We start from the raw sequence: 24,946 nt of genomic DNA on the forward strand, positions 1-24,946 counted from the left end.
ATCGGACTATCAGAAGAATAAATGTCAATATAAAAAAAAAACTTTTATTCGTAGGACTAAGGTTTAACTGGGGTTTATTAATTTTTTGTATGTCCTTAAAACAAAAATTTACCAAAACAATTTAATGAATTTCTGGTTACAAAGAATTTATTATTTTACTCTTAAAATTTTGTTTGCAAAAAAAAGAACTATTTATACGAAATTACTTTTCTTAAATGGTTCTTACGATTTTATAAAATTTTTAACGACATTTTCTTATTTGAGTTATCACGTTTCTACCAAACACCACTCACGTATTTTACTGTCTAATATTTTGAGATAAGGGGCAGACGAAAATGAAACTTCCTATAGACTTGATTTCAAATAAAAAATAAGGAAATTCCACCAGAATGTACCCATTCTTTAAGATCGAAAGACAATTGCCAAAATAATAACCTAACAATTTAGGTTACTGTGGCGTATGTGTAACATTTTTTTATGAGTTATTTGACCAAATGTTTACTTATTAAAGATGTTTGAGAAATTCTATTTTTTTGAAATTCTGGAAATTGAATTGGAATTTCTACAACATCTTTTATTTGTTTTAAATTTAAAATGTATGCAGATCTTCAGAATCGGGCTGAATGTGTCCATTTTATTTTTGAAACTCTGAATTGCTTATTATATGTACATCCAAAAACTTTGGTTCGCCAAATTTTTCTAGGGATTAGCAGGTCATAATGAATGAACATAGACAACCAGTTTGATTACAACCTCGTTTGCATTTACGGGTAACTGTGCGGAGTTTACAAAAGAATGTTTTTAAGAACAGTTTCAGGTGATGTTGCTTCATTTTACCCATTTGTATGGTAAGATCCAAGAATGAGAGACATGCTGAGAGGGTTGTTTAAAAATTCTCAATTTCTCACTACATGCAAAGCCAAAAACTATTTTACTCATCGTGAGTTGGTCGATGTACTACCTTTGTTTAATTTTTTTTTACTAAAAACATGCTAAGAAAGGCTTAAAAATTTGTTTTACAGTAGTTTTATTTAAAATGTACGGTGCCAACAATATTTTTCGTTTACATTCTTTTTTTTTTTTGTTTGTTTATTTAGACTAAATTTTAATGACGTCATCACTTTATTCTTAGTCGTAATCACTGGATCAGTGTGTGTGGTAACAAATTAATATTAATTGAATTCACAATACATATCATATATTTTGAATAAAATTTATTCCAATATATATTACATTCATACTTCGACAGTTATTCAATTTCAACATTTTTTTCTCAAGAACTAAAATACAATTAAATAACTTATTCGTCCTGCATATCTTCTGGCAGTTCGTGCGGGTTTAACATTCCAGGCACAGCGCGCTGCATTTGTCTTTTGCTAGCTTGTTCCTCACGTAGAGCTGCCTCGCGTTCCTCCAAATATAAATCGGAGTCGTCTTCGCCAGTTACTTCCTACAGAAAATAAACAAAAATAAATTAGATTGTATTAAAAAAAATAGTTCCAAATAATTATGTATGTATGTTCAAATTATATCATTATGTAGGTTATACTTCTATGAAAAAACCAAGATTTTTCGATGACATTATGACTTATGAGCTATTAGTTATACCAGTTTCTTAAAGTATAAATTCAGAAAAAAAGGGGCTTATAGATGAAGACTTTTTAAAAAATCGCAGTAATAACTAATATCTTTAAGTTAAGGGCAATTCCATTATCGCGTGTGCAACATTTATACTCATTCGAAGCTTATTTACAAACAAATACAAATATATTTATTCTTGATTTAGCTATAAAATTTAAATTAAATAAGTAAATCGTCACTAGGAAGCGTTCAAAGTGCGATCGCGGGTGCAACAAAATCGGCCCTACCTTTTTATATCTTATATATATAATTCTCCTGTGCGTTTGTTTGTGAGCCTACTCCTTCTAAACGACTTGATAGATTTTTCTGAAATTTGGTGGGGGTGATAAGGTCCATCCGAGACAGGTTTTGTTTTATAATTGGACCCAGTAGGTGGCGCTGTTGTCAAGTTATATGCAAATTCCGTATTTGGGGTCGAATGACTGAACAGATTTTTGTGAAATTTTGTGTGTGCGATAAGGTCTATCCGAGACGGGTTTTGTGTTATAATTGGACCCGGTAGGTGGCGCTGTTGTCAAGTTATATGCAAATTCCGTATCTGGGGTCGAATGACTGAACAGATTTTTGTGAAATTTTGTGTATGCGATAAGGTCTATCCGAGACAGGTTTTGTGTTATAATTGGACCCGGTAGGTGGCGCTGTTGTCAAGTTATATGCAAATTCCGTATCTGGGGTCGAATGACTGAACAGATTTTTGTGAAATTTTGTGTATGCGATAAGGTCTATCCGAGACAGGTTTTGTGTTATAATTGGACCCGGTAGGTGGCGCTGTTGTCAAGTTATGTATATGCAAATTCCGTATTTGGGGTCGAAAGACTGAATAGATTTTTGTGAAATTTTGTGTGTGCGATAAGGTCCATCTGAGACAGGTATTGTGTTATAATTGGACCCGGTAGGTGGCGCTGTTGTCAAGTTTAATTCAAAATCCGTTTTTGTTTTGGGGTCGAATGACTGGATATTTTTTGTGAAATTTTGTGTGTGTGATAAGGTTTGCCCCAGACAGGTTTTGTGTTATAATTAGACACTGTAGGTTGCCGTTGCGCTGTAGTCAAGTTATTTGTGCTCCACATATCAACCGAACCGAGTGAACCGGAAAAAGTTTAACACATTACAGGGCTAAAATTTGAAAACAAATACTTGGAAAGGCGGAACGAAGTCCGCAGGGTCAGCTAGTTTTAACATAAAAGTCTGTTAATTTTCAAACACTTTTGATCATTTACTCACATATCGTGGGCACAACGCCAAAACCACGAATCTGCAAAATTGTAGTTTTGAGAAAAATGGCTTCAAAGTTTTGGAAATGCATGCAATCTTATGGGAACTCGTGCTACGGAAATTGATATTTTAGGCTTTCAGGCAACAGATGGATGATTGGGGTCGAAGCAGTGGATAGAGGGACCGAGAACAAGTTAAATGACGCATTAAAGTGAAAATGTCCAAAAATGCAGATTCGCGGTTTTGGCTTTGTGCCGACGATATATCGAATGACTATAAATCAATAATCTTAAAACACAAAAAATAAATAAGAAAAAGAATACAATGAGCAAACTACAAAGAGGAATTTAAATTCGAAGCTATCACGGGTGCAACATCGCGAGTGCAACACGTTTACAAGGTAACCGAAAATAATTTACGATAGGGAATACACCAACAAAATATTTTTTTCTCGTACCAACTCTTTTTTCTTTAAAGCCTTGCCAAGCGCAAAAAAAACAAATGTTCCTGTTAAATTTGGCCTCATTTTTGCTTGTTTTTATTAAATACAGTTATTTTACTTGTTATCATTACAATAAAATTAAAAATATTGAAATTTAGAAATTATTATCGTCTCTAGCAGAATGGCCCTTAACCTAAAAACTGATTTTAAAAATGTGAAAATATGCTAATTTTTCAACAGCATTTTATTTTAAAACATTCGTGAAGTAAATAATTTGTTAAATTTGGACTTGCTGTCCGTCTTGATGCAATTTATACCTTACCCCAAAAATATTCTATTCTATTCTTTCATGGTATTTTCAACATTAATTAGAAAATTAAAACAAAAGAAAAGTTTTTGCTTAGTACAATTTATTTTAACATAGCAAAGATTTGTTTCTATTGAAAACTTGCACTGAAAAATGGTGCCAAGTATAATTTTTTTAGAACATTGTTTTTCACTTTTCCGTACATATACAGCTGTGTTCAAAATAATAGTAGTGCCTGCATCAAAATAACATTTTTTATAATTACGGTGCTTCTACGGTTAAAAATTTAGTTTCTTTGATGTCAAAGTTTGTAACGGTCAATTACTAATAAATGTATCATAGTTTTAAAATGAAAAAGAAGGTTCCAAATAATTTTTCATTGACTTTTGGTTGTTCTTTCTAATTTGACCTGCTCAAAATAATAGTAGTTAAAGTTATTTTTGAAGAATTTAAAAGCGGTTTATAACATAGAATATTTATTTTTGGTTTAAAAGTAAGTACTCATATAATAGGAACAATTTTTCAACAAAAAACGATTTGTTTCGGTTTTAATCTATTTAAAGTTCGAAGTGCAAAACACTGCAGTTCGGATAGCGGAAACTTTTACGAAAGCTGCTTGAAGAAGGGAAAACCTACTTGGAAATTCAAGGTTTTATGAGAATGCTCCCCTGCAATGGTAGCCAATGCAATAAACTCAACGAAAAACCCCAAACGCGCGGTAGAAAAAGAAAAAAGACCGTCGTAGATGACAGGCGTACTGTCCAGATGAGCAAAGCTGAGCCTTCAGCATCGTCGTTTCGAATCCAGAAGGCTTTAAGCCTGGATTGCAGTGCAGTGAACATTCGGAGGCGACTGTTAGAGACTAATTTGTACGCTTGAAGTCCACGAAAAGTTCTGTGAAACATGTTAAAAAGCGTATCCAGTTTGTAAAAGATTACATAAACTGGCCAGCGAAGTAATAGCGTAACATATTGTTTACTGATGCGAGCAAATTTGTCCTCTTTGGTGGTACTGGATCTCCAGAATACGTCCGACGTCCACCCAATACGGAATATGTTCCAAAGTATACGACGGAAAAAGTTAAACATGGAGGGTCGAAAATTTTAGTATTTTAACATATTTCTTTGTTAACAGCGGTACTTTATGTGAACTTCAAGCGTACAAATTAGTCTCTAACAGTCGCCTCCGAATGTTCACTGCACTGCAATCCAGGCTTAAAGCCTTCTGGATTCGAAACGACGATGCTGAAGGCTCAGCTTTGCTCATCTGGACAATACGCCTGTCATCTACGACGGTCTTTTTTCTTTTTCTACCGCACGTTTCGGGTTTTTCGTTGAGTTTATTGCATTGGCTACCATTGTAGGGGAGCATCCTTATATAACCTTGAATTTCCAAGTAGGTTTTCCCTTCTTCAAGCAGCTTTCGTAAAAGTTTCCGTTATCCGAACTGCAGTGTTTTGCTCTTCGAACTTTAAATAGATTAAAACCGAAACAAATCGTTTTTTGTTGAAAAATTGTTCATATTATATGAGTACTTACTTTTAAACCAAAAATAAATATTCTATATTATAAACCGCTTTTAAATTCTTCAAAAATAACTTTAACTACTATTATTTTGAACAGGTCAAATTAGAAAGAACAACCAAAAGTCAATGAAAAATTATTTGGAACCTTCTTTTTCATTTTGAAACTATGATACATTTATCAGTAATTGACCGTTACAAACTTTGACATCAAAGAAACTAAATTTTTAACCGTAGAAGCACCGTAATTATAAAAAATGTTTTTTTGATGCAGCCACTACTATTATTTTGAACACAACTGTACATACTTCGTTTAAGCCGTTTTCGATAAAATTGCAATAAATTGAAAATTTTGTATGGGAGGTACATACATTAGGGTGGGTCAAAAAAAATCGAAATTCTTTAGAATGGTTAAATTAATAAAAAAAAGTTAATAAGACCTTTTTTGTGGAGCAATCTGTTTTCTACAAGAATATGTCATGCGCGTTTGATTATTATAATTTTTCAATTTGTTACAAAATTAAGAACAAAAAACGAATTTTTAAAGATTTTCTCGATTTTTGGACCTCAAATATCTACTAAACGGTTAGATAATTGAAAAGAGTGTATAAGGTCTTTTTTGTAGAGCGTTCAATTTTCTACAGAATATGTAAAAAAATTTGATAAAAAGTCAATTAATAAAAAAATGATTTTTTTTCTACAGGTGTATATTCTAGAGGTGTGCAATCGATTTTTCGGAGTACAAAATCGAAAAAACGAATTTCGATTTTTTTGACCCACCCTAAGGTACATACATGTTCTAAGCGAGATAAAAAAAAAAACTTTTAGAATTCTATAACAATCATCTGTACCAAATTTGATGAAAACCCATCGACCCGTTTAGACTGTGGAAATGAGTACAAAATACAGATGGACGTACACACCGATGGAAGGGACTTCGAAAATCACTTTTTCGGACTTCTCCACCATCGTAACGTTAGTTTTGATTAAAACCTCGAATTTGTAGTTGACACAAAACCAATACCTCCCTTATAAAGCAAGTAAAAATAGTACAACATTTTACGACAAGCAACACTTCCGATTTTCGTTTTTAAATAACTGCTTTTAAGAATGTACTCAAACTTCACAAGGAAAAGGGAAATAGTTTGCCTTTAGGGTTCTGCAAACTTAAGAGAATCCTTTCACAATAGTCAGAATAGGTTGCAGCCATTTAGAGGTCACAAGTATTGATTTTTTACTCAATTTTCGATTGATTTAGCAAAGCGATTCGCATTTAATCAACGAACAAGTCTAATGAATTTGTTATCACCCTAAACCCACCTACAGAATGGGCATGTAAAAGGTGTCAAGACGTGGACCTCAGATAAGGAAAACAGCCCTTGGAAATAACTTTCGTTCACGTTATAAGCAATTGTACGCAAAGACTTTGTTACCTATGACTGAACAAGTCTTAAATCTTGGTGTTTCTTTTAAACATGTGTCTTTTTTGTGCCAAGCCTTTTCCAAACATAGGACTTATTTAATCTTATTTTTATGGTTATTTATTTGAGTTGATTTAGACAAAAAAAAAAAAACAACTTCGTTAACAGATGTTCCTATGTGCATGTTCTTTGTTCAAAATGGTTACAGCCAATTTCGCTTGGTCGTTGAATTGACGGAGCATACAATCCTGACTGGACAGAGTATAATACAATAGAAAATGGAGAATTGTATAGCGAGTCGTGTTTCGCGGTTCGAGAGAAAATATGAGTTTGAAATGCATGAGAAATGCGGTTCAAAACTCGAGAAGTTATCGAACTTTTAGAGTTTTGGACCTCTTATTTTCGTATGAAGCAGTTGTCTCAGATTTAAGTTTTTGATACTAAATTAAAAAATCAAGAATCCAAAACAGAAATTTTGTGACGTAAGACCTAATTGCCTAAGGGCAAAGACATGGCAATAGCTATTTGCAAAAAATTTCGGCTTCGTGGATATGCGAGACATACAGCTATAGCCTGTGACTCTATAGTTGTTTTTTTCACTTGTTATTTTGCTGATACATGTATACAAAATGTTATTCGGAACTTATTCGACTTACTAAATGTTACCTAGTACGTACATAATTCATTAAAACAGAATTAAAATTAAAAAAAAAAAAAAACAAAAACATTTTGAACTTACCCGAATTTGAATTAAGAAATCTCTAAGGTGTTCTTTAAAAGCAGGAATATTTGCATCTAAATTAAACAAGCCGGTTACAAACACTTTGATTTGTTGATCAGTTAAATGGTTAAATGCGGATTTCAGAAGTGAGGCCACATATTCCTGGACGAATATTATATTGTCTGGTATTGGGCCAAGGTTGACGGTTATCTTATTATTTTCTACCAGGGAGAACATGTATGCCAAAATTGTTGCATGAATAGCTAATCCAGCTGTATGAGAAGTATCAGTTACAACAGAAAATATTTGCATTAAAATATCTGTGAAATAGGTTTGATAAAAACTTTGTGCAGCCTGGGGATGTTGTTCCAAGTTCTGTAACATCTATTAAGAAAAAAAAAAAAACATGTGTAATGTTGCAAATTTTAATAATCGAGACACGAAAAAAATGAATATTAACCTTGTACAAAATATATAGACCCATATCAGCCACATTTCGCATTGTATGCTTAAAGGCCCAAACAACAGAATCAAACACAAGTTTAAACTGGGCTGGTGGTATATTCAAAAATGCCTTAAAACAATGGGCATTTGTTGCCTGGAGAAGTTCATAGAAGCTTATTCTATGCTGGGGATGATCTTCGAAGTTTTTATTGATCATATCAAGAGTGCACTCAAAAACAGCATCGAAAATTTTTGGTACTTCATTTGTGATGTGGGCCTTTAGTTTGCACACTATAACAGCCATTGTACTGAGAACTTTTGGCTCACGAGCTGCTGGGATTTTGCAACGCTAAAAGAGAATTTCAAAGACAAAAATATTCAAAAACCATTCAACTTGCAAAAAAATGTATATCAACTAAACCTGATAATCGAGAAGCACAGCACTTAAAAGCGGAGGAATAAAGTTCTCCATGACCATTTGGTTGTCATTTGAGCGCAGTACCCATTCCGAAATCAAGTTAAGGGTCTCCTTCTTAACTACGTGCATGGCTTTGATGAGCGGCTGGTTATTTACATTAATTCCATTCAGAGCTATAGCCTGGATAATATTTTCCGATGTTATTTTGTAAACATTTAGCATGTCTAAGTAGATCCTTCCCAGTTGTATAACGTAAGCATGCCCAAGGGCTTTACATGCCGCAACATTAGTTTTCAAAATGCTTCCCAGTTGCTTGACAGCAGACATATTTTTTAAGAAGTCTACATTCTTAGATGCTCTCGAGATTATTTCATCCCAAACTTGATTGGGCAATAACATATACTTTTCGATTAATGCATCTTGCTGGACTTGGTCTGTGCTTGTAGCAATCATGTGACCCACAGCTTCATAAAATGTATGCACCTATTTTAAAAGAAAATAAATTAAATATTATGAAATAAAAATAGGTGACCAAAAATGTTTATTTACCTGCTGCGGTTGCAAGTCACATATAATCGAACTCATTGTACTTAAGATTTCATCGATGAAAGTACATGCTTCGTTTGGTTGAATTGTTACAAAGTGCCTTCTGCATTTGATTGCTATTTTTATAAATGTATCACAGGCCATATCCTGAACGCCATCGTGTGTCTCATGCATGAATTCAAATAATTTATTGACCACAGTTTTTAAAAACTTCCAGTGAGCCCGCAAGAATCTCGGATATTGTCCAACAACGTACATTATATTGGAGGCAATTATTGCTTTATTATCTTTGCCTTTTTTCTGCTCACAAAGGCCAAGTAAATCTTTGATGACGGTGACTAAAAACCGTTTTTCATCTTCTTCGCTGAAAGCACCTGGAATTTAATGAATACATATTTTTTTTAAATACATAATTGACTTCTGAGTTATAAAATAGACGCATATGTTCTGGTAATCACTTTAAAATAGTCACTGCTCAATTATTAAAAATTTGAGAAAAAACATTGACTGTATCTGCGATTGCCGATCGAAATTGTGGTTGTTAAAAACGATTTACAATAACGCTAGATATGATCTCTCTTTAGCCATCACATTTTTCTGATTAGCAACCCAAGGAAGAAAGTAAGGGTCTTAAAATAGTTGTACCAGAACTTTCCACTTTTATATGAAGGTGAGTACAATATGACTGCACTTTTACTTGTTTGGGACTACAAAATACTTGTTTATAACTAAAATATATTTTATAAACATAAACGCACTGTGAAGTCTTACAAACAAAAAGGTCAGCAGTCAAACCAAGTACAGTGGTGTTCAAAATAATGGGGTTATCGTGAATAAAAATTTCCGTGGGAATGGTTCGCATGTTTTGAAAATGGGAACAAAAATGATTATGAAAAGTTTCCCTCGGAATTTTTCAGGGAAATTTAGCTGTCATGTCATAAGATTTTTTGTTCCCTGGAAATAAATTCCGAGGAAGATTCACGATCGCACAAAAAATTCCGAGGGAAAAAATGATCTGAGAAACAAAATTCCCCTGGAGATTCACGATAGGGCCGAATAGGTGTGAAAAAGGAGTTTTGGAAAGGGTTTGATTTGGTTGGAAACTAGTGAAACAAGTCCCACCAAAATGACTCAAGAAATATGTTCCAACATGTTTGTTTTAATTTATTTTAAATTGTTTAAATTATCCACATTGTTTTGATTAGGGAGGAAAAATTTAAAAAATGCTTAGAAGCGAAGAAAACACATTTAAAACAATCGCCAGATAGGTTGATTGTACTCAAAACATGATCACAAATGCATTAAAATAGGTCAGTACTTAGGAACACGAGGAAGGCCATACAAAACTGATGATTCTACTGATCTGCGTAAGGCAAAGTCTGTAAAGATTAACCAACCCCTTAAACCTAAATCAAAAACGGACCTAAGCTTTAATAACTTCAGTATTAAGTAGAAGGTTCTTGGGAAATAAACTACCCATGGTGATGAAGTTTCCATTGTAAAAAAAAAATCTAAGTTGGAAATACATCACAGCAGTATCTTTTTAATAGAAAGAATAAAATTCGGGATATCTAATGGTCTGAGGAATCAAAGATTAATTTATTAAAGACATTAGACCACCATGTAGTCAACGAAATGGCCCAACGCATTTACTCACTGACGTCACTTTAAACATTACTGTGACGTCATTAAAAACATTATTTTCATCCTGGCACCCCGCCTCCGCCCTAAAAGCAGTGTCGAGTCGAAAAAAAACTCAAAAAAAAAAAAACAGGATATCGCTAGGAAAATATAACTTTCAATTGGTATAACGATGAGAGAAGGTTTTCCTGTGGTGGGATCTTCTACTACAATCACCAATCGAGGCTAAAGAGACAATCACCTTGCGAAACATTGGCACTGCACTTCTGCGTTGTGCAAAATTACAAACAAAAGTGGTCTACGATCTCGACTAAATTCACGTTTAAGCCTGTTATTGGGTGCTATTTAAAATTTCTCTTCATATTTTTCTGCCTGTATTAACGGGCCAAAATGTATTAACGGTTCGACAGTTTAAATAAGCAAAATGCCAGGAATTTCAGGTTATTTTGTTTTGTATTGTTTTATTCTTTAAATTTGGTGACTGAGTTTAATAATAGCTATCTTTTTTTGTACAACTCAGTAGTTGCTCGTTTTTTATTTAAAACACAAAACAAAATACAGAAGTAACTATTTTTTTTTTGTTTTTGCTAGTAGTTGTAAAAAAACCACGGCCGATAATAATAAACAAAACATTTAATATCAATGTACCTGAAATCGATCCAATTGCCCAACAAAGTGTGTTCAAATTCTTCCATGAAAATTCAGTTCCATTTACTTGATTTAAGAGCTTTAGGGTCATGATGCGCTCAGTATCAGCATAATCCAAATGGGTTAAAAACACAAGTGTCTCGCGCATGTTTTTATACAAATTGATAGCATTTGTATCTTTCATGAACTCCCGAACAACTTCGCCATTTTCGTTCTCAACTACCAGCACTTCTTCTGGTTTGGCCATACGTGAAATCATTATAAAACGAACTTTAGATAAAATACTTCCATAAAATCGGCGACGTGAAAATGAACTTCTTTTCGCTAAAGAAACCACATCGGTTTGTATATGAACTGAATTCAAACCATCCGAATTATATAAATCCTCAACAAGACTGTACCAATATTCGAGACAGATTTTAAATATCTCAACATCTTCGACTTCGGATATCATAACCAAATAAAGCAAAGCTTTGTTCAAATATTCAATATACTTAACATCTTCAACAAGTTTTCCATGCTCCTTAAGAAAAGTGCACAAGAACATGGCCAAATTTTGAACGAATTCTTGTTCCATGTCACAACCGTTGGCGTATATGTGATTCATATTTGTGTTCTGTCCAATCATTTGATCCAATTGTTCCATTGTATCTTTGAAGAGTTTTACAAAATTGGCATTATAGTTAGGCACAGTCAGGCCAGAGATTTCTGCCAAACATTTAAGTGTTACATTGCGAAACATAGGAACACTAAGAAACTTAAAAATAAGAGTTTCTACTAGCTTGGTTTCGAAAATATATCCTAGCGGGATCCAATTCAGAAACCTCAAGAGAGTATCGAGAGTTACTGCAATCAATGGTGCATTCATAGAACTTTCAAGGACGAATGAACAAAGTTGAAAAATTTCCGAAAATTCAAAACACATAGCATCTTTCAAATGTTTCGCTTTAGTTTGAGTTATCTGTCCACCACAGAAATCAAATACCTCTTCGCTCAAATTTTTCAATATAACCATATTGTTTTTACAGAGACTTTCGTTCGTTTTTGAGGCTCCAACTATATCGCTAATAAAAGTATTCCAATTTTTCGGCCATTCCCTTTTCAATATTTGCACTAATATCATATTCAATTTATTTAAGTAAACCTTATTAGCTTCCATAGTGTCCTGATCGGATGATGTTTTAATAATTAGGCCGACAACATATTTTTTGATGCCTTCACATTGATTTCTTGGAAGAATTTTCCAACGGGTCTTGATGACTTCTTCTAAAATTTGCAAAGCATAAAACTTTGTTTGCTGATTTTGTGAATACTCTAGTATGCTATCAACTCTAGTCCAGGCATCTGGGTGTTCCTTGAGCGTTGTTAGAATGTCTTGTGCTAAACGTAGTTGCTCCCCTTGTGAACTATAGAGACATTCGACAATTTTATCCAGAAGACCGATATCTAGTTTCTCCGAGAAGTCTAACAATTTGCTAGCTTCTTCTGTCGTTAACATCACCGCCATTTTTTTGTAAAAGAAATATCGTTCCTTTCTCTTGGAATAAATGTTGATACTTATGAATGTTTAATATTGTAACGCTTAAAAGTTTACTGCAAACAAATTTTCAATACGGTTTCGATAAGTTTACTGAAACAGTACACTTGTCACCACCACGCCAAAAATTTTGAAAGCTGAAAATAAAGAAAAACAAATAATTTTACTCACATACAAATTTTTGAATATAAAATAAATTAAATGTGTTCAAATATAGACCTATTTCGTTGCATATCCTGACTCTTAAACTTTTATAAAACAAAAAACACGTACAAAATAGTTGATTTTATTCGATTTATTTAACAGGCAACATTCTTGTGCGTTAACGAATAAGTTTGTAAGTGCAGGTAAAATAGTAAAAAAAAAAAAAAAACAATGTAAAAATGAAAGGGACAAAGTTGTCATAAACGTTTCTATGAAGTCGATGCGAATATCTTGGTTGTAAGGTTGTTTTTTGAAGGGAGAGATAGAGGTAGAGATTAAAAAAATACATGATTGTGATATGTTTAATTTTGATTCTAATGACACCAAAAATGTATTAATAAATAATAAATCCACATTTTTGCAACAGTAGAATATACTATTCGTAAGTAAATCTGGTTTTTAAATTCCAACCTGTCTAAAAATCCTATTCTGCCAAATGCCGAAGGAATAATTATTTGAAAATCAAAAATGTATGCCCTTCTATTCTTTCAAACCGAAAAATTAAACGAGAAACCACGTTTCCCATTATCAGACACGAGGGGATTTATTGGCTCTTTACAAAACTTTACGTAATGAATTTGTTAGAAGTTTTTAGTCCAAACTAAAATTACGATGATGCAGAACAACGTAAAAGTAGTTTTCACTATACCATGCGCCTTTATATTGTTCGTCAATCTGTATATTGATTCATATTTACAGCCTGAATGGGTTATTAAATTTACTTGAAATATAGTTTTTGGTGCAATTTCCAAAGTTGTGTTTTTTTTTTTTAATTTTCTCCTTTAGAACGTGTAAGGGTTTCGAATATACTTTTCTGTACGTAATGCTCTCAGTGATTACATCGAAACTAGTTTTATAGTTCTTCTCAAGCAAATCGGATAACGGAAATATGGCGTTACGTTTTTTTTTTTTTTCGTCATTTGCGTATTCTCGTTAAAGGCTGAATTAGTTTTATTCAAAGACACATTCTAGATACTTATTATTATTTTAAAGAGTAATGGTTGTTCAAATTTTCCCAATACGTAAAAAGGTACCAAGAATAGAACCAAAAATTGTATCACAATGAAACTCCAAGCTAGTATTGGAGTGTATAGGAAAACTTAACGAACTTGGCAAAATAAACAAAGTCACTCTCCACTGGGTACCTGGGCACGTTGGTGTCCAGGGAAACGAGGAGGCGGACTCTTTAGCAAAAACGGGAGCAAATTCCCCTTTAATGGGACCCGAACCGTATTGCGGAATAGGAGAAAATGTTGTTAAAAATAAAATAAAACTAGACGAGGAGACCAGGAGAACAAAAAACTGGGCAGAACTACCAAAACTGAGACAAGCGAAAATGCTTCTCGGGAACTACAACCGAGAGCGTTTCAAATCATGTATCAGTCTTAGTAGGAACAATCTCAGGTTAATCACTGGGATCCTCACGGGCCACTGTAAGTTAAGGAGGCACCTACATGTTTTGGGCTTAGCAAATAGTGCAACATGTAGATTCTGTAGCGAAAAAGAAGAAACACCAGATCACATCCTGGGTAGTTGCAATGCACTTATACACCAAAGATTTAAACACATGGGTCGCTACCAAGTCGAAGAGGATAAATTGCACTCTTTGAAAATACCCCAAATAATCAATTTCATGAAAGGAATTAGGTTAGAGGAGGAGCTATAAAATGAGGTACTAACTCATATAGCATAAAATGGGGGTACAAGAGATCTTACAGGTCGCAGTACATCTTACACCACAAATATAAATCAATCAATCAAAATCACAATGAAAAGTGATTCAACTATTTCCTTCAACATAAAAATAAAATTATGTTTATAAATTTTATTAGGAATGATGACATCATAATTTATTTATGATTGGAGGACTATAAGACTTTAATATTAAATGCTCGTAAATAAAAATCGAACATCTTTTTTGTAGATTTATATTAAGTACATAAATATGCGGGCTATTTTGGTCAATTTGATTTTAAATGCAAATAAAAAAAAAATATTTCATCTTTTTCCCAACGTTTCGACGCTATTTACCACTTTTTCATTGGTTTTTATTGATCTTTAATTTAACATTATGAAAAAAAAAACGTTTTTGTTTTTATTTCTTATTTGTTTCAATTTTCAGTTGGTTACTTTTAAGACTTACATGTTGCTTTTTTGTTGTATTTTACATTGTTTTTTTTTTGTTTTGTTTTTGTTAAATTTTGTTTAAAAAGAAATATTTAACTATTTAGGCCCAATTTATTCACTCTCCATTATTTTTAAAGGCTCCATTAAAACTTATAAAACTGTCAAATCGCATACAAATTTTAAAATTTCCCTTTTTTAATGGCGACTTTAAATTTAATGGAGTGTGAATAAATTGGACCAAATAAATTAAAATTGAAAACATCTTTTTGTCACATAAATTTTTTTTATTTAAATTAAAAACATAACAATTAGGTTTTCTTAACGTAACGAGTAGCTGAAGTGGGCCAATTGCAAGAGCAAATGTTCACTTGAGTAAAATTTTTACTTGAAGGACGACTCTGAATTCCGCCCTATGTGTCTTAATTAATTTTTTTCGTTTTATTAAAGGAAATCTTGAACTCAATAGGAATGGTTTTCAATGTTGTGAACACCGAAAGATTCAAATAAACTAGAAGAATTGCATACAAAATCACTGCGAGAGTGAAAAACATGTTATAAAGAAAACCTTAAACGAAATTGTTTATATGTGGTCAATATTGGCGGAAGCCCTTGTAAAAATTGTTCTTTGTATCCCGAAGGATGCTGACCTTAACGCACAATCAACCTTATTACATAACACATTCGTACTAAAACGACACAAAAACACCTTGCTCTCGAAGCCAGAATTCAACTATAAATGAAGCAATCCACAAGTGTTTCATCGGCACGAAAATGAAAGATAGAACGCTTCTCAGAAGAGAAATTCTCTTCTCAATTTGAAATCATAATCAATAATACATAGATACTCAAATGTCAAACTTAATTGGCTGGTTCAAAAGTAAAGAATTGAGTGCATGCGATTCAAACTGTTGTTTTGAATTTCAGAATGAGTGAATCATCGAATTGAATAGCGGATTTAGTTTTTGAAACCAACTTATTTTTGAATATTGACAATTACTTGAACGAGACACGTCAAAATTTCTGTCGAGACGCTTTAAAGGCGTTTAAGAGTCAGTATTATGATGCTTAAATGACAACTTATGCCCGTCGTAACCCTAGCGCTCAATGCATTCAACGCAAATTTAAAACCTTAAATTCTAATTGATGGTGATTTCAATTATATCCAAACAACGAGTTTTAGACAATTAGAGATCGCTGCTAAACGACTTAATTAAAAAGTATACGTATAGTGGCGTCGTTTTTTTATAATTAATTTTTTAAATTCGCGTTGAATGCCTTGAACGCTAGGTATACGACGGGCATTACATTTTTTTAATAAAAATGATTTAAAATCATGAAAATATAAACCAGCATAAAAGTGTTCATATATGCGTTTCGCCCCGATGTATTGGTTGGGCTCATCAGAAGATGACCATTACACCTTGTCTTGACGCATATTTTCCCGAATAAATCGAGATTCCATATAATCCGAGCTGCATAGAGCAATATAGTTGCTACAAGTCTTCAACGAAGATAAATTGTAGCTATTTTTATTGCCTTGCTATGGCATTGATGAAATATTTGACTGTTAACAGTCGATGATGAGCCCAACCATTACATCGGGGCGAAACGCATATATGAACACTTTTATGCTGGTTTATATTTTCATGATTTTAAATCATATTTATTAAAAATAAACGGTGTTCAGGAAAAAACAATTCGACTGTTAACAGTCAAATATTTCATTACATTTTTTATCCAATTTCGCCAATTATGAGTCTTTCGAAAATTTGTCTTTGACAAAAAAATAGCGTTCTGAGAGTCGTAGAAGTCGAGTTACGACAGTTATTATACAGATGAGTAATATTTCTCAATTTCTCATACAAAAAATTACTCAACCAACTGTTCCAAACAGCGACATTCACCGACCATCAACAGTTTATATAAAAAAGATCTTATTGAACAATACTTAATTATACTTTTCTGCTTTGTACAGTGCAAAACAACTGTTTAAAGTGGCTGTCGGGAAAAGACCCGACTCACTTAAACTCTCATGGGTCCATTGTTATACGTCTCTACGTCCCGACACCCATGTGAGGTGAATGTTGAACTGTTCGAACATCTCCCTTAGAGATGTTTGGGAGTCTACGACCATGAGAAGTGGTTGACATTAGCGCACCGCTTATACGCGTACTAGCTGACCTTTGGACTTTGATAAGTTTAAGTTTATCGCTTTGTCCCCGTATCGGTCTGATGACCGAGTTGTACAGCCAGTGTGCAATGTTAGTAGAAAACCCCCACTTTCCACCAATGGTTGTTTCGCATGAAAAGAGTGCAACATTTTTTTTTTTTACTCTTCCGTCAATATTGAGATTGAAGAGAACAACTGTTGCCAAATTCAAAAGATGAACTTCGTAACTTGTGTTGATAATTTTCTTTTTTTTTATGTATGTAATTTCTTTTGTAAAAAGTTGAACCTTAATATCTTGAACAAACTTTGCCAGACATGTGGGATCAGTTGTACAAATTGGGTTGGATCAAGTTTAAAATACACCGATATTGGATAAGCTGTACTTGAACTCTAGTTCAATCAATCAAATGCTCTAAATCTAATGTCGAATTCCAAACAACCAAAAATTCGATCTGCAGTCGACTTGTTGTCGCTACTTTTTCCTTAAATGAATTCCAATGAAAAAAAATTCGCTACTTTTTCCCGAAGAATCGATCCTTTTTAAATCTCTTTTTTGAGACGGATTTACACAGATTTTCACAAACATTACAATTTTGCCAAATACAAAAAGTCAAACCAAACTAAAATTTCCTAAACAACTATAAAGTTTCGACTTTAGCAGCGATTTTAGTAGCGACTGCAAGTGGTTCAAAAAAATTCGACATAAGAACTTTATTCAATGAAATCAGTTTTCAACTGAGAGAAAAGAATAGCTGTATTTTGTGGTTCCAAAATACATCTGCGAGCTTACGCCACAATATTTTGCATCGAAAAAAATATTCTATAGTTACTTCATGAGTTTATCCTGCGAATTTAAAAGACATAACTATTTTCATAAAAAAACATCATTTCACAAATTTTATAAATTTCCAGTTTTACCTTTGGACTAACTATTTGCCGGCCCGTGAATATGATTTTTTTTAATCAGACTGACTAAAAGTTAATGTTTTTTTTTTTTTTTTGAGACTTTGAACGACAAAAAGAACTAAGGACTTTAAAATAATATCAAATTTCTCATTCATTTCTACCAAACTTATAATTTCAATCTGAAAAGCAATCGACAAGTTTTTTTTTTTTTTTTTTTTGTTAGAAGTTTACAAGAAAATAATCAAACTAATTTTCCCACAAAGTGAAATTGCGTTCTAGATACATATATAGATAGATACTTACTTACTAAAACCATTACTTATAATATATATATATGTTACCATAAACAAAAATCAAGATTGTTTATTTAAAGTGATCGAACGTATCAAGCGTATCGAGCTAACAGACAAAAATTTATTGACAAAAAAATAAATTCTATCCAAAATTGATAAAATAGATACCTAGCTACTATACTCCACATACATAAACTTTATGTTGAGATCAACATAATAGCACAATGGTTCTAGTTTCATTTTATTCTATTCAAAAAGGCGCGTGTTGTTCAGTTTTCCCGGATGATGGTCAATCTTTCTTTTTTTAAGAACAATCAAATCCATCATACGGTACTCAAAACTTACTTTATTTCGTAACATTTGTACGAAATACAATCAGGTAGAAAAAAAAAACGCAGATAAGTAAAGGAATTTATAATATGCAAATGGCTTGGGAAAAAAAGATGTTTCAAATGTTTTGTTTTTTACCAAGGATCTATAAGTATTCATGAAAAATTAAAATCTTCCTTTTGGGAAATTGATTTAAGTAAATAAATTTTAAGAATAAAAACCGCCAATATTTTGTATAAAGAAAGAATTTGCAAGCCAAACAAATGCATTTTTGGATTCTTTCTCTTGATTTGCAACATGCCAGGCCTTTGCCTTTACTCGACTCAACTCGACGACGACAACGACACTCACATCACAACTTCACAACTGACATTTAGCTTTCCGTCGCCATAGTCCTCTGCAGAGAGACGAACGAACGCTTTTTTTTTTTGATAAAATTTATGTTGGTGGGAAATAAAGAAAAAAACTTACAGCGGCAAATTATTAATAAAATATTTAAATTAATATTAACATACTTAATAAACTTAAAACAATATATAAAGGAAAATTATAACATTTTAAGTTGCATCAAAAATAATAAAGGTGCAATCCACATTTATATCGCATGCAAAAGAAATTCCGCATGAGAGGTGAAACTATACTTACATTAAATTTTTTTTTTTGTTTAAATGGGTTTTATTTCATAAACAACTTTTATATCCACATAGATAGAATTATTTATTTTGATTAGATGATTTATATTTTAATCACTTATGTACTCAATATTTAACAAAATTTTTATATTTTTTAACAAAAAAAAGTATTCAGCTCTACCTAGCAAAGATGTCAGGTTTCGTATTAACGAAATCCACACACACAAACCAAAAAAAAAAAAAATGAAAAAAAAGTGCGTTCAGCGAGATAGGTTGCGAATGGAAGTGTGTTCAGTGGGGGATTTGTTTAAATGGCGTGTGTAGTTCAAATGAAAATGTATAGGGTGATTATGAAATGTAAAGGGGAGACTACACTTGGTAGGTATTCACATTCCGATACAATTAAAAAATAACATCAGTTAAAAATTTTGTATGTCAGCTACCGTAATTCTTAATTGTTTTAAATTACCGACAAAAAACGCACAAAAACCGAAAAGCCGCGCACACCACAAATTTTTTAGCAATTATCTACAATTTTCCGAGAAGAAATACGAAGAAAATTTGTTATTTTTCAATTTATAATTTTTTCAAATGACATTTTATAAATTAATGCCTGATGGTACGCAGATCGAACTAAATTTAAGCCGAGATAAAATTCAGATACAAGTTATCGATAATTTGTATGGGATACGTTTTAGCTCAGATCATTTTTTTCGATAATTTGTATGGGAGCTAAAATTTAGCGCGAACTGCGTACCAGGTTTAAACAAAAACAAATTTGCTGCGATTGAAATATAAAAATTTAAAGCCGAGCTGACAGATTGGTGCCCATTGTTGACAAACAAATTTTGACAACGTTCGGAAGATGTTACCTTATTATGCGTATTGTGGTTCAAAGTAGCTTTAGGCCTGGTACGCAGTTCGCGCTAAATTTTAGCCGAGATAAAATTCCCATACAAGTTATCGATAATTTGTATGGGATCCATTTTAGCTGACATAAAATTTTTAGATAATTTGTATGGGAGCTAAAATTTAGCGCGAGCTGCGTACCAGACTCTAAGTACTAATGCCTGGTAAGCAGTTCAAGATAAATTTTAGGTCCCGCACGGAGAAAAATGAATCTAGAATTTTATACTCCATATGACTAGTAAGGTAATTAAAGTAAAAAGCCCTAGATTTTAAGTAAAATTTACCTTATACTATGTTTCCACCTACGCTAAATCCGAGATTTAGCTAAGTAGATTTAAAATAAATATCGAGATTTATTTTAAATCTAATTCGCTAAATCTTGGATTTGGGTTCAGCTACCCTAAATCTATGATTTTCACCTACTTTCAATCCGAGATTTAGAATAAAACTCGAGATTTATGCTAAATCTATACCCAAGTAACAATTTAGCTTTCATAAGGGTCAATGCAAGCTATTTTTTGGCTTTCATAACAAGAAGGACATTTTACCGAAATTGCATACCCAACTAACATTTTTGCTTACAGGTTTCGAGCTCAAAGAGTTATTCGCACCTATAAAACTGGTATACTACTCACGGTAAAAAAATATCAGTAAACGTTGATATTTATACCTCTAAGAAACTTTTTAGGAGTATCTTATAGTGGGATTATAGGTGCGATGAAAAATTCTCTGTAAGCATTGTATAAAGCTTCGCTGGACTTCTGTTTAGTGTCACACTATAATGATGTTGGGAAGTGCTTACAGTGTCATAATATAATAATGTTAGTTGGAAAGTGTTTGATTTTTATTCACACTTAAAAATTCTCAAGTGCGTTATTGTAATTATTTTTTGTGTTAAATAGCTTAAAATAAAATATAAAAACAGTTAAAATTGGTTCAAAGTTTAAAGTATTTCTCTTTTATACTATTACGGCCATATTATTCACTCTGGATTTAGTTTGGATTGAAGTTAATTTTAAATCCAATCACTTAAATCTGAATTTTGTAAATCCAAGGATTTAATTTTTTGTTCATATTATTCACTCAAAAAAAATTATGTGATTAATCAATAATTTTTGTATAATTTGCATTTATCTCTATTATTCCTTCACAAAATACTTGACAAAACAACTGAACACTGTGAAAATGAATTTTACATCTGGATTTATAAAGTTAAACAGACCTCCAGAGAGCAGTTTAAATTTGTTTGGATTTAACGAGATTGGATTTAAAAAATTGGATTTAAGATTGGATTTAAGTAGTGAATATTATGGACTTGGATTTATTTTTGACATTTGACATTCTTTACATCCAGATGTATTTTTTAAACTAGTGAATAATATGGCCGTTAGTATCAACCTAGCTCCTCAGATAAACTTGGTTTATAAAAATAAGTTAATACTAAAATAAAAATCAATATAAATGCAACACAATTTAATTTCTTTTTATTTCTCCTCCTTTTATTTCCCCTCCTTTTATATCCAACCTCACTTTTTATTTCTCCTCCACCACTTTCGTTTGTTGATGACAAACTTTACAGTAGTCTTATAGTGTACTTCTTCCCACACCTATAGGATCGAATACCACATTCGGCTACTGATGAAAAACTTTACAGGAGTATTTCATTGTACTTCTTATAGGTTTAATAGGAGTAAAAAAAGGGGGCCTTTTTAATGATAAACAGGGTTATATGAGTCTTTTAGGTGTGAAATTAGTGATGACAAAAAGCTTCTCACCATCGTTATAACATCGAAATTGTTAGTTGGGTAGGACTTTCCTTCACAGGTAATCCACAAGCTAATAGCTTGTGACAAACAGCTTAAAATGGCCTTACGGAGATCTTCCTGCAGAGGGTTTATCTAATGCACAAACCGGATTACTTGCGTAGGATGTTATAATATAGCCTTATAGAAGTTGTTGAAGGTGTTGTAGAAAATGTTGAATTTATGCATAAAAAAAGAATTTATTGAATTTTATTTAATTTTTTTTATTTTCTTTTAATTTTTTTCTGTTTTGCATTTTCTACATATTATTTTAATATTTTCCTATTTTGTTTCTTTTCCTTTTTTTGGAAATTCCACTGCTTCTTATGTTGTTCTGAAATGATGAGAATATTATTTTAATTGAAAAAGAACTCATTTTTTTATTTTCATCACATGGCCCGGTCAGGAATCGATCCCACATACCTCTGCATACCAAGCCAGCACCTTACCAGTAGACCATGCTCGAATATTAAAGATGAGTGGAAAATTGGGAGTTAATTGAAACCTCACTTTGAAATGCAATGTTTTTTTCTAACACTTCTAACACTTCTAGATAGCCTTAAGGAGACCTCCTTTCTTTCCAAAATGGATGACTTGCGTAAGTAAGCCTTAAACTAAACCTGTACAAACTATAGCTTGTCGAATCGAACAAAATGGACCTTATGCAAGTAAAATTGTTACTTGGGACCTTTTTTTTAATTTTTGTAAGATAAATGGATCCAATTTTATTCAGGAAAATGTCATCAATAAAAATGAAATTGACTTTATTTGATCCAATCTGTAACTAAACCTTCCATAGAGAAGTTCAATTTACTTTAAAAATCAGTATTTTCAGCCTTATAGTAAGGTAAAATATGTACATAACTTCTAGTAATTTCTATAAGAAATTCATACAAAAAAGGCTTTACTGTAAAGTAAATCACAAGCTACTAGAAAAGTAAGGTAAATTCCATCTTATTGGGGAGTCATCCCTATTTTAACTGTACATTAAAGTTAAACATATACCTTAGAGGATATAACATATCTAGTGCTTTGTGTTATTAGTTCCGTGAAGCTTTTATAGAGGGCTCTAGTTTCTTTAAGTTTTTCGATGAGTGCATGCCTCCATTTTATTTTCATTTGATGGCTGTCATCAACAAGCGTGTTTATTTACAGCTGGGGAACCGGACTCTCATTGAAAAACGAAGGTTACGACCCCTATCCATGCATATGGCGTTACAATGTATTAGGTATAGGAACAAGCACTCCATATATTATATCCTCTAAGACATATACCAGAAATAAGGTGGTTTATACCTTATTTTTTCTCCGTGCGTACAAATTAACGAAAAATTTTAGCCGAGCTAAAATGCATCCCATACAAATTATCGATACCATGTAAGGGAATTTTATCTCGGCTAAAATTTAGCTCGATCTGCGTAATTTAGGGCGAGCTGCGTACTAGGCTTTAAGCAGAAAATAAATATTTCCTAAGGAACGCAGCTATTAGGTGTGGTTTTTTGTTTATCTATATAGATTTTGTGCAAAACAAAACAATTTACGTGTTAAAAAAAATCCAGATAATTATCCAGATTTTACTTTCTCTCGATAAAAACAGTAGTGCCAAGGTAGTTTAATTGTTGTGTTCATACAGAAATATCTGAAAATATTAACAAAAAAAAAAAAAGCGGAGAAAACGAGGTTTGAAAAAAACTCTCGTAGAAAAATATAATCAAAAATTTGTTTGACATGGTTGCATTGAAATGTTAATATGTCGAGATATACGCAATGCACTTTTCAGATAAAAGTCTTAAATGGATCCTGATAAGATTGTTGAACAGATATGTATATAAAATTACCAAAGTTTTTTCGAAAAATTAGAAATAAAAATAAAAAAGTTTTCACATTTGATTTTTAAAAAATCGAAAAAAATTCAATATGGCTACCTTCAGACGCTTATAACACAAGAACGACGCAACTAATGTTAATGGTCATGGTCTTAAAATGTAGCTAAGAATATATACAGATAATTTTTGGTTTTTTTGTGAAAAAAATTTTTTTTTAATCCAACATGGATGCCATGGCCATATGAAAATTTTTGTTTGCATCCAACATGGATGTAATGGCCTTCCCACTTCGGAGTTAAAATAAAAAAAAAAAAACAAAAGCAACATTTTTGACAGACAGCTGCCACAGTATATGTACAGTGGTGCCAAATGTTTGCATGGATTTCAAAAATCCCGATGTCGTTTTTTTGCACAAAATCTATATAGATAAACAAAAAAACACACCTATTATTGAGTTATATTTTAATCAGATGATGTCAGTAAATATAAAATAATCAGCTAAAATTTAGCTCAACATTTTAGCAGACATTTTTTTCTTCGTTTTTCTTCAGAAGATCATTTATGTAGATTGGTAGTACTTTCTAATGATCAAAAGAATGCGGCTTATTGTAGGAACAATAGAGAGGGATTTGTTTCGAAAAGGCCATTCTCTTTCATAACAAAAAAAAACGTCTTTCAAATATTCTTTTGCACCAAACTGATTTGAATAAGTTTTTGGCCTAGTGCCTGATGATGTTGTGCACAATCACGTTCCAATTTGCATCTTCTAGGAACAAACGCCAAAACGAGGAAAATCTTCACCCCTCATGCCTACAACCTGTGCCTACGTTCTGTAATGCCCACTTTTCACGAGTAGATTTTAGCCGCACGATATGTCGCTCGACTAGGATTTTACTATAGGGATTGTTACTTTAGTTGCCTGCGACTTACGTTCACACGAGTCGAAAAGCTTCGCCGCACGGAAAAAAACGATTCGTGAAAAGTCCCCTTGAAACACTCAAATCGGAACAAAAATAATTTGAATCGACACAAAAATCATTTTCTCACATTCGCAGATTCGCTTGTGTCTTGTGTCTCGACTTGAAACATTTCTTAATAATAGGTGTGTTTTTTTGTTTATCTATATAGATTTTGTGCAAAAAAACGACATCGAGATTTTTGAAATCAAAACAATTTACGTGTTAAAAACAACAAAAACTTTATCTGTATAGATTTTTGAAAAATCCAGATAATTATCCAGATTT

General features: G+C 32.4%; 1 protein-coding gene across 2 annotated transcripts; it reads right to left on the reverse strand.

Annotated features, from left to right (window-relative positions):
- Positions 1-1,199: 1,199 nt before the first annotated feature.
- On the reverse strand, positions 1,200-19,389 carry LOC129919248 (exportin-1). Of its 2 annotated transcripts, none has more exons than XM_056000106.1 (7): positions 19,179-19,389; positions 10,967-12,640; positions 8,681-9,051; positions 8,135-8,614; positions 7,730-8,062; positions 7,288-7,653; positions 1,200-1,450 (listed from the first exon to the last, which is right to left on the reverse strand). In XM_056000106.1, the coding sequence occupies exons 2-7, from the start codon at positions 12,471-12,473 to the stop codon at positions 1,301-1,303; spliced, it is 3,207 nt and encodes a 1,068-aa protein (XP_055856081.1). In that variant the 5' UTR covers positions 12,474-12,640; positions 19,179-19,389; the 3' UTR covers positions 1,200-1,300. The 2 variants fall into 2 exon arrangements, with proteins under 2 accessions (XP_055856081.1, XP_055856086.1); XM_056000111.1 differs by lacking the exon at positions 19,179-19,389 and adding an exon at positions 18,672-18,872.
- Between the last annotated feature and the right edge of the window lie 5,557 nt (positions 19,390-24,946).

Source organism: Episyrphus balteatus, chromosome 1, assembly GCF_945859705.1.
Source record: "Episyrphus balteatus chromosome 1, idEpiBalt1.1, whole genome shotgun sequence".
In the NCBI taxonomy this organism is placed as follows: domain Eukaryota; kingdom Metazoa; phylum Arthropoda; class Insecta; order Diptera; family Syrphidae; genus Episyrphus; species Episyrphus balteatus.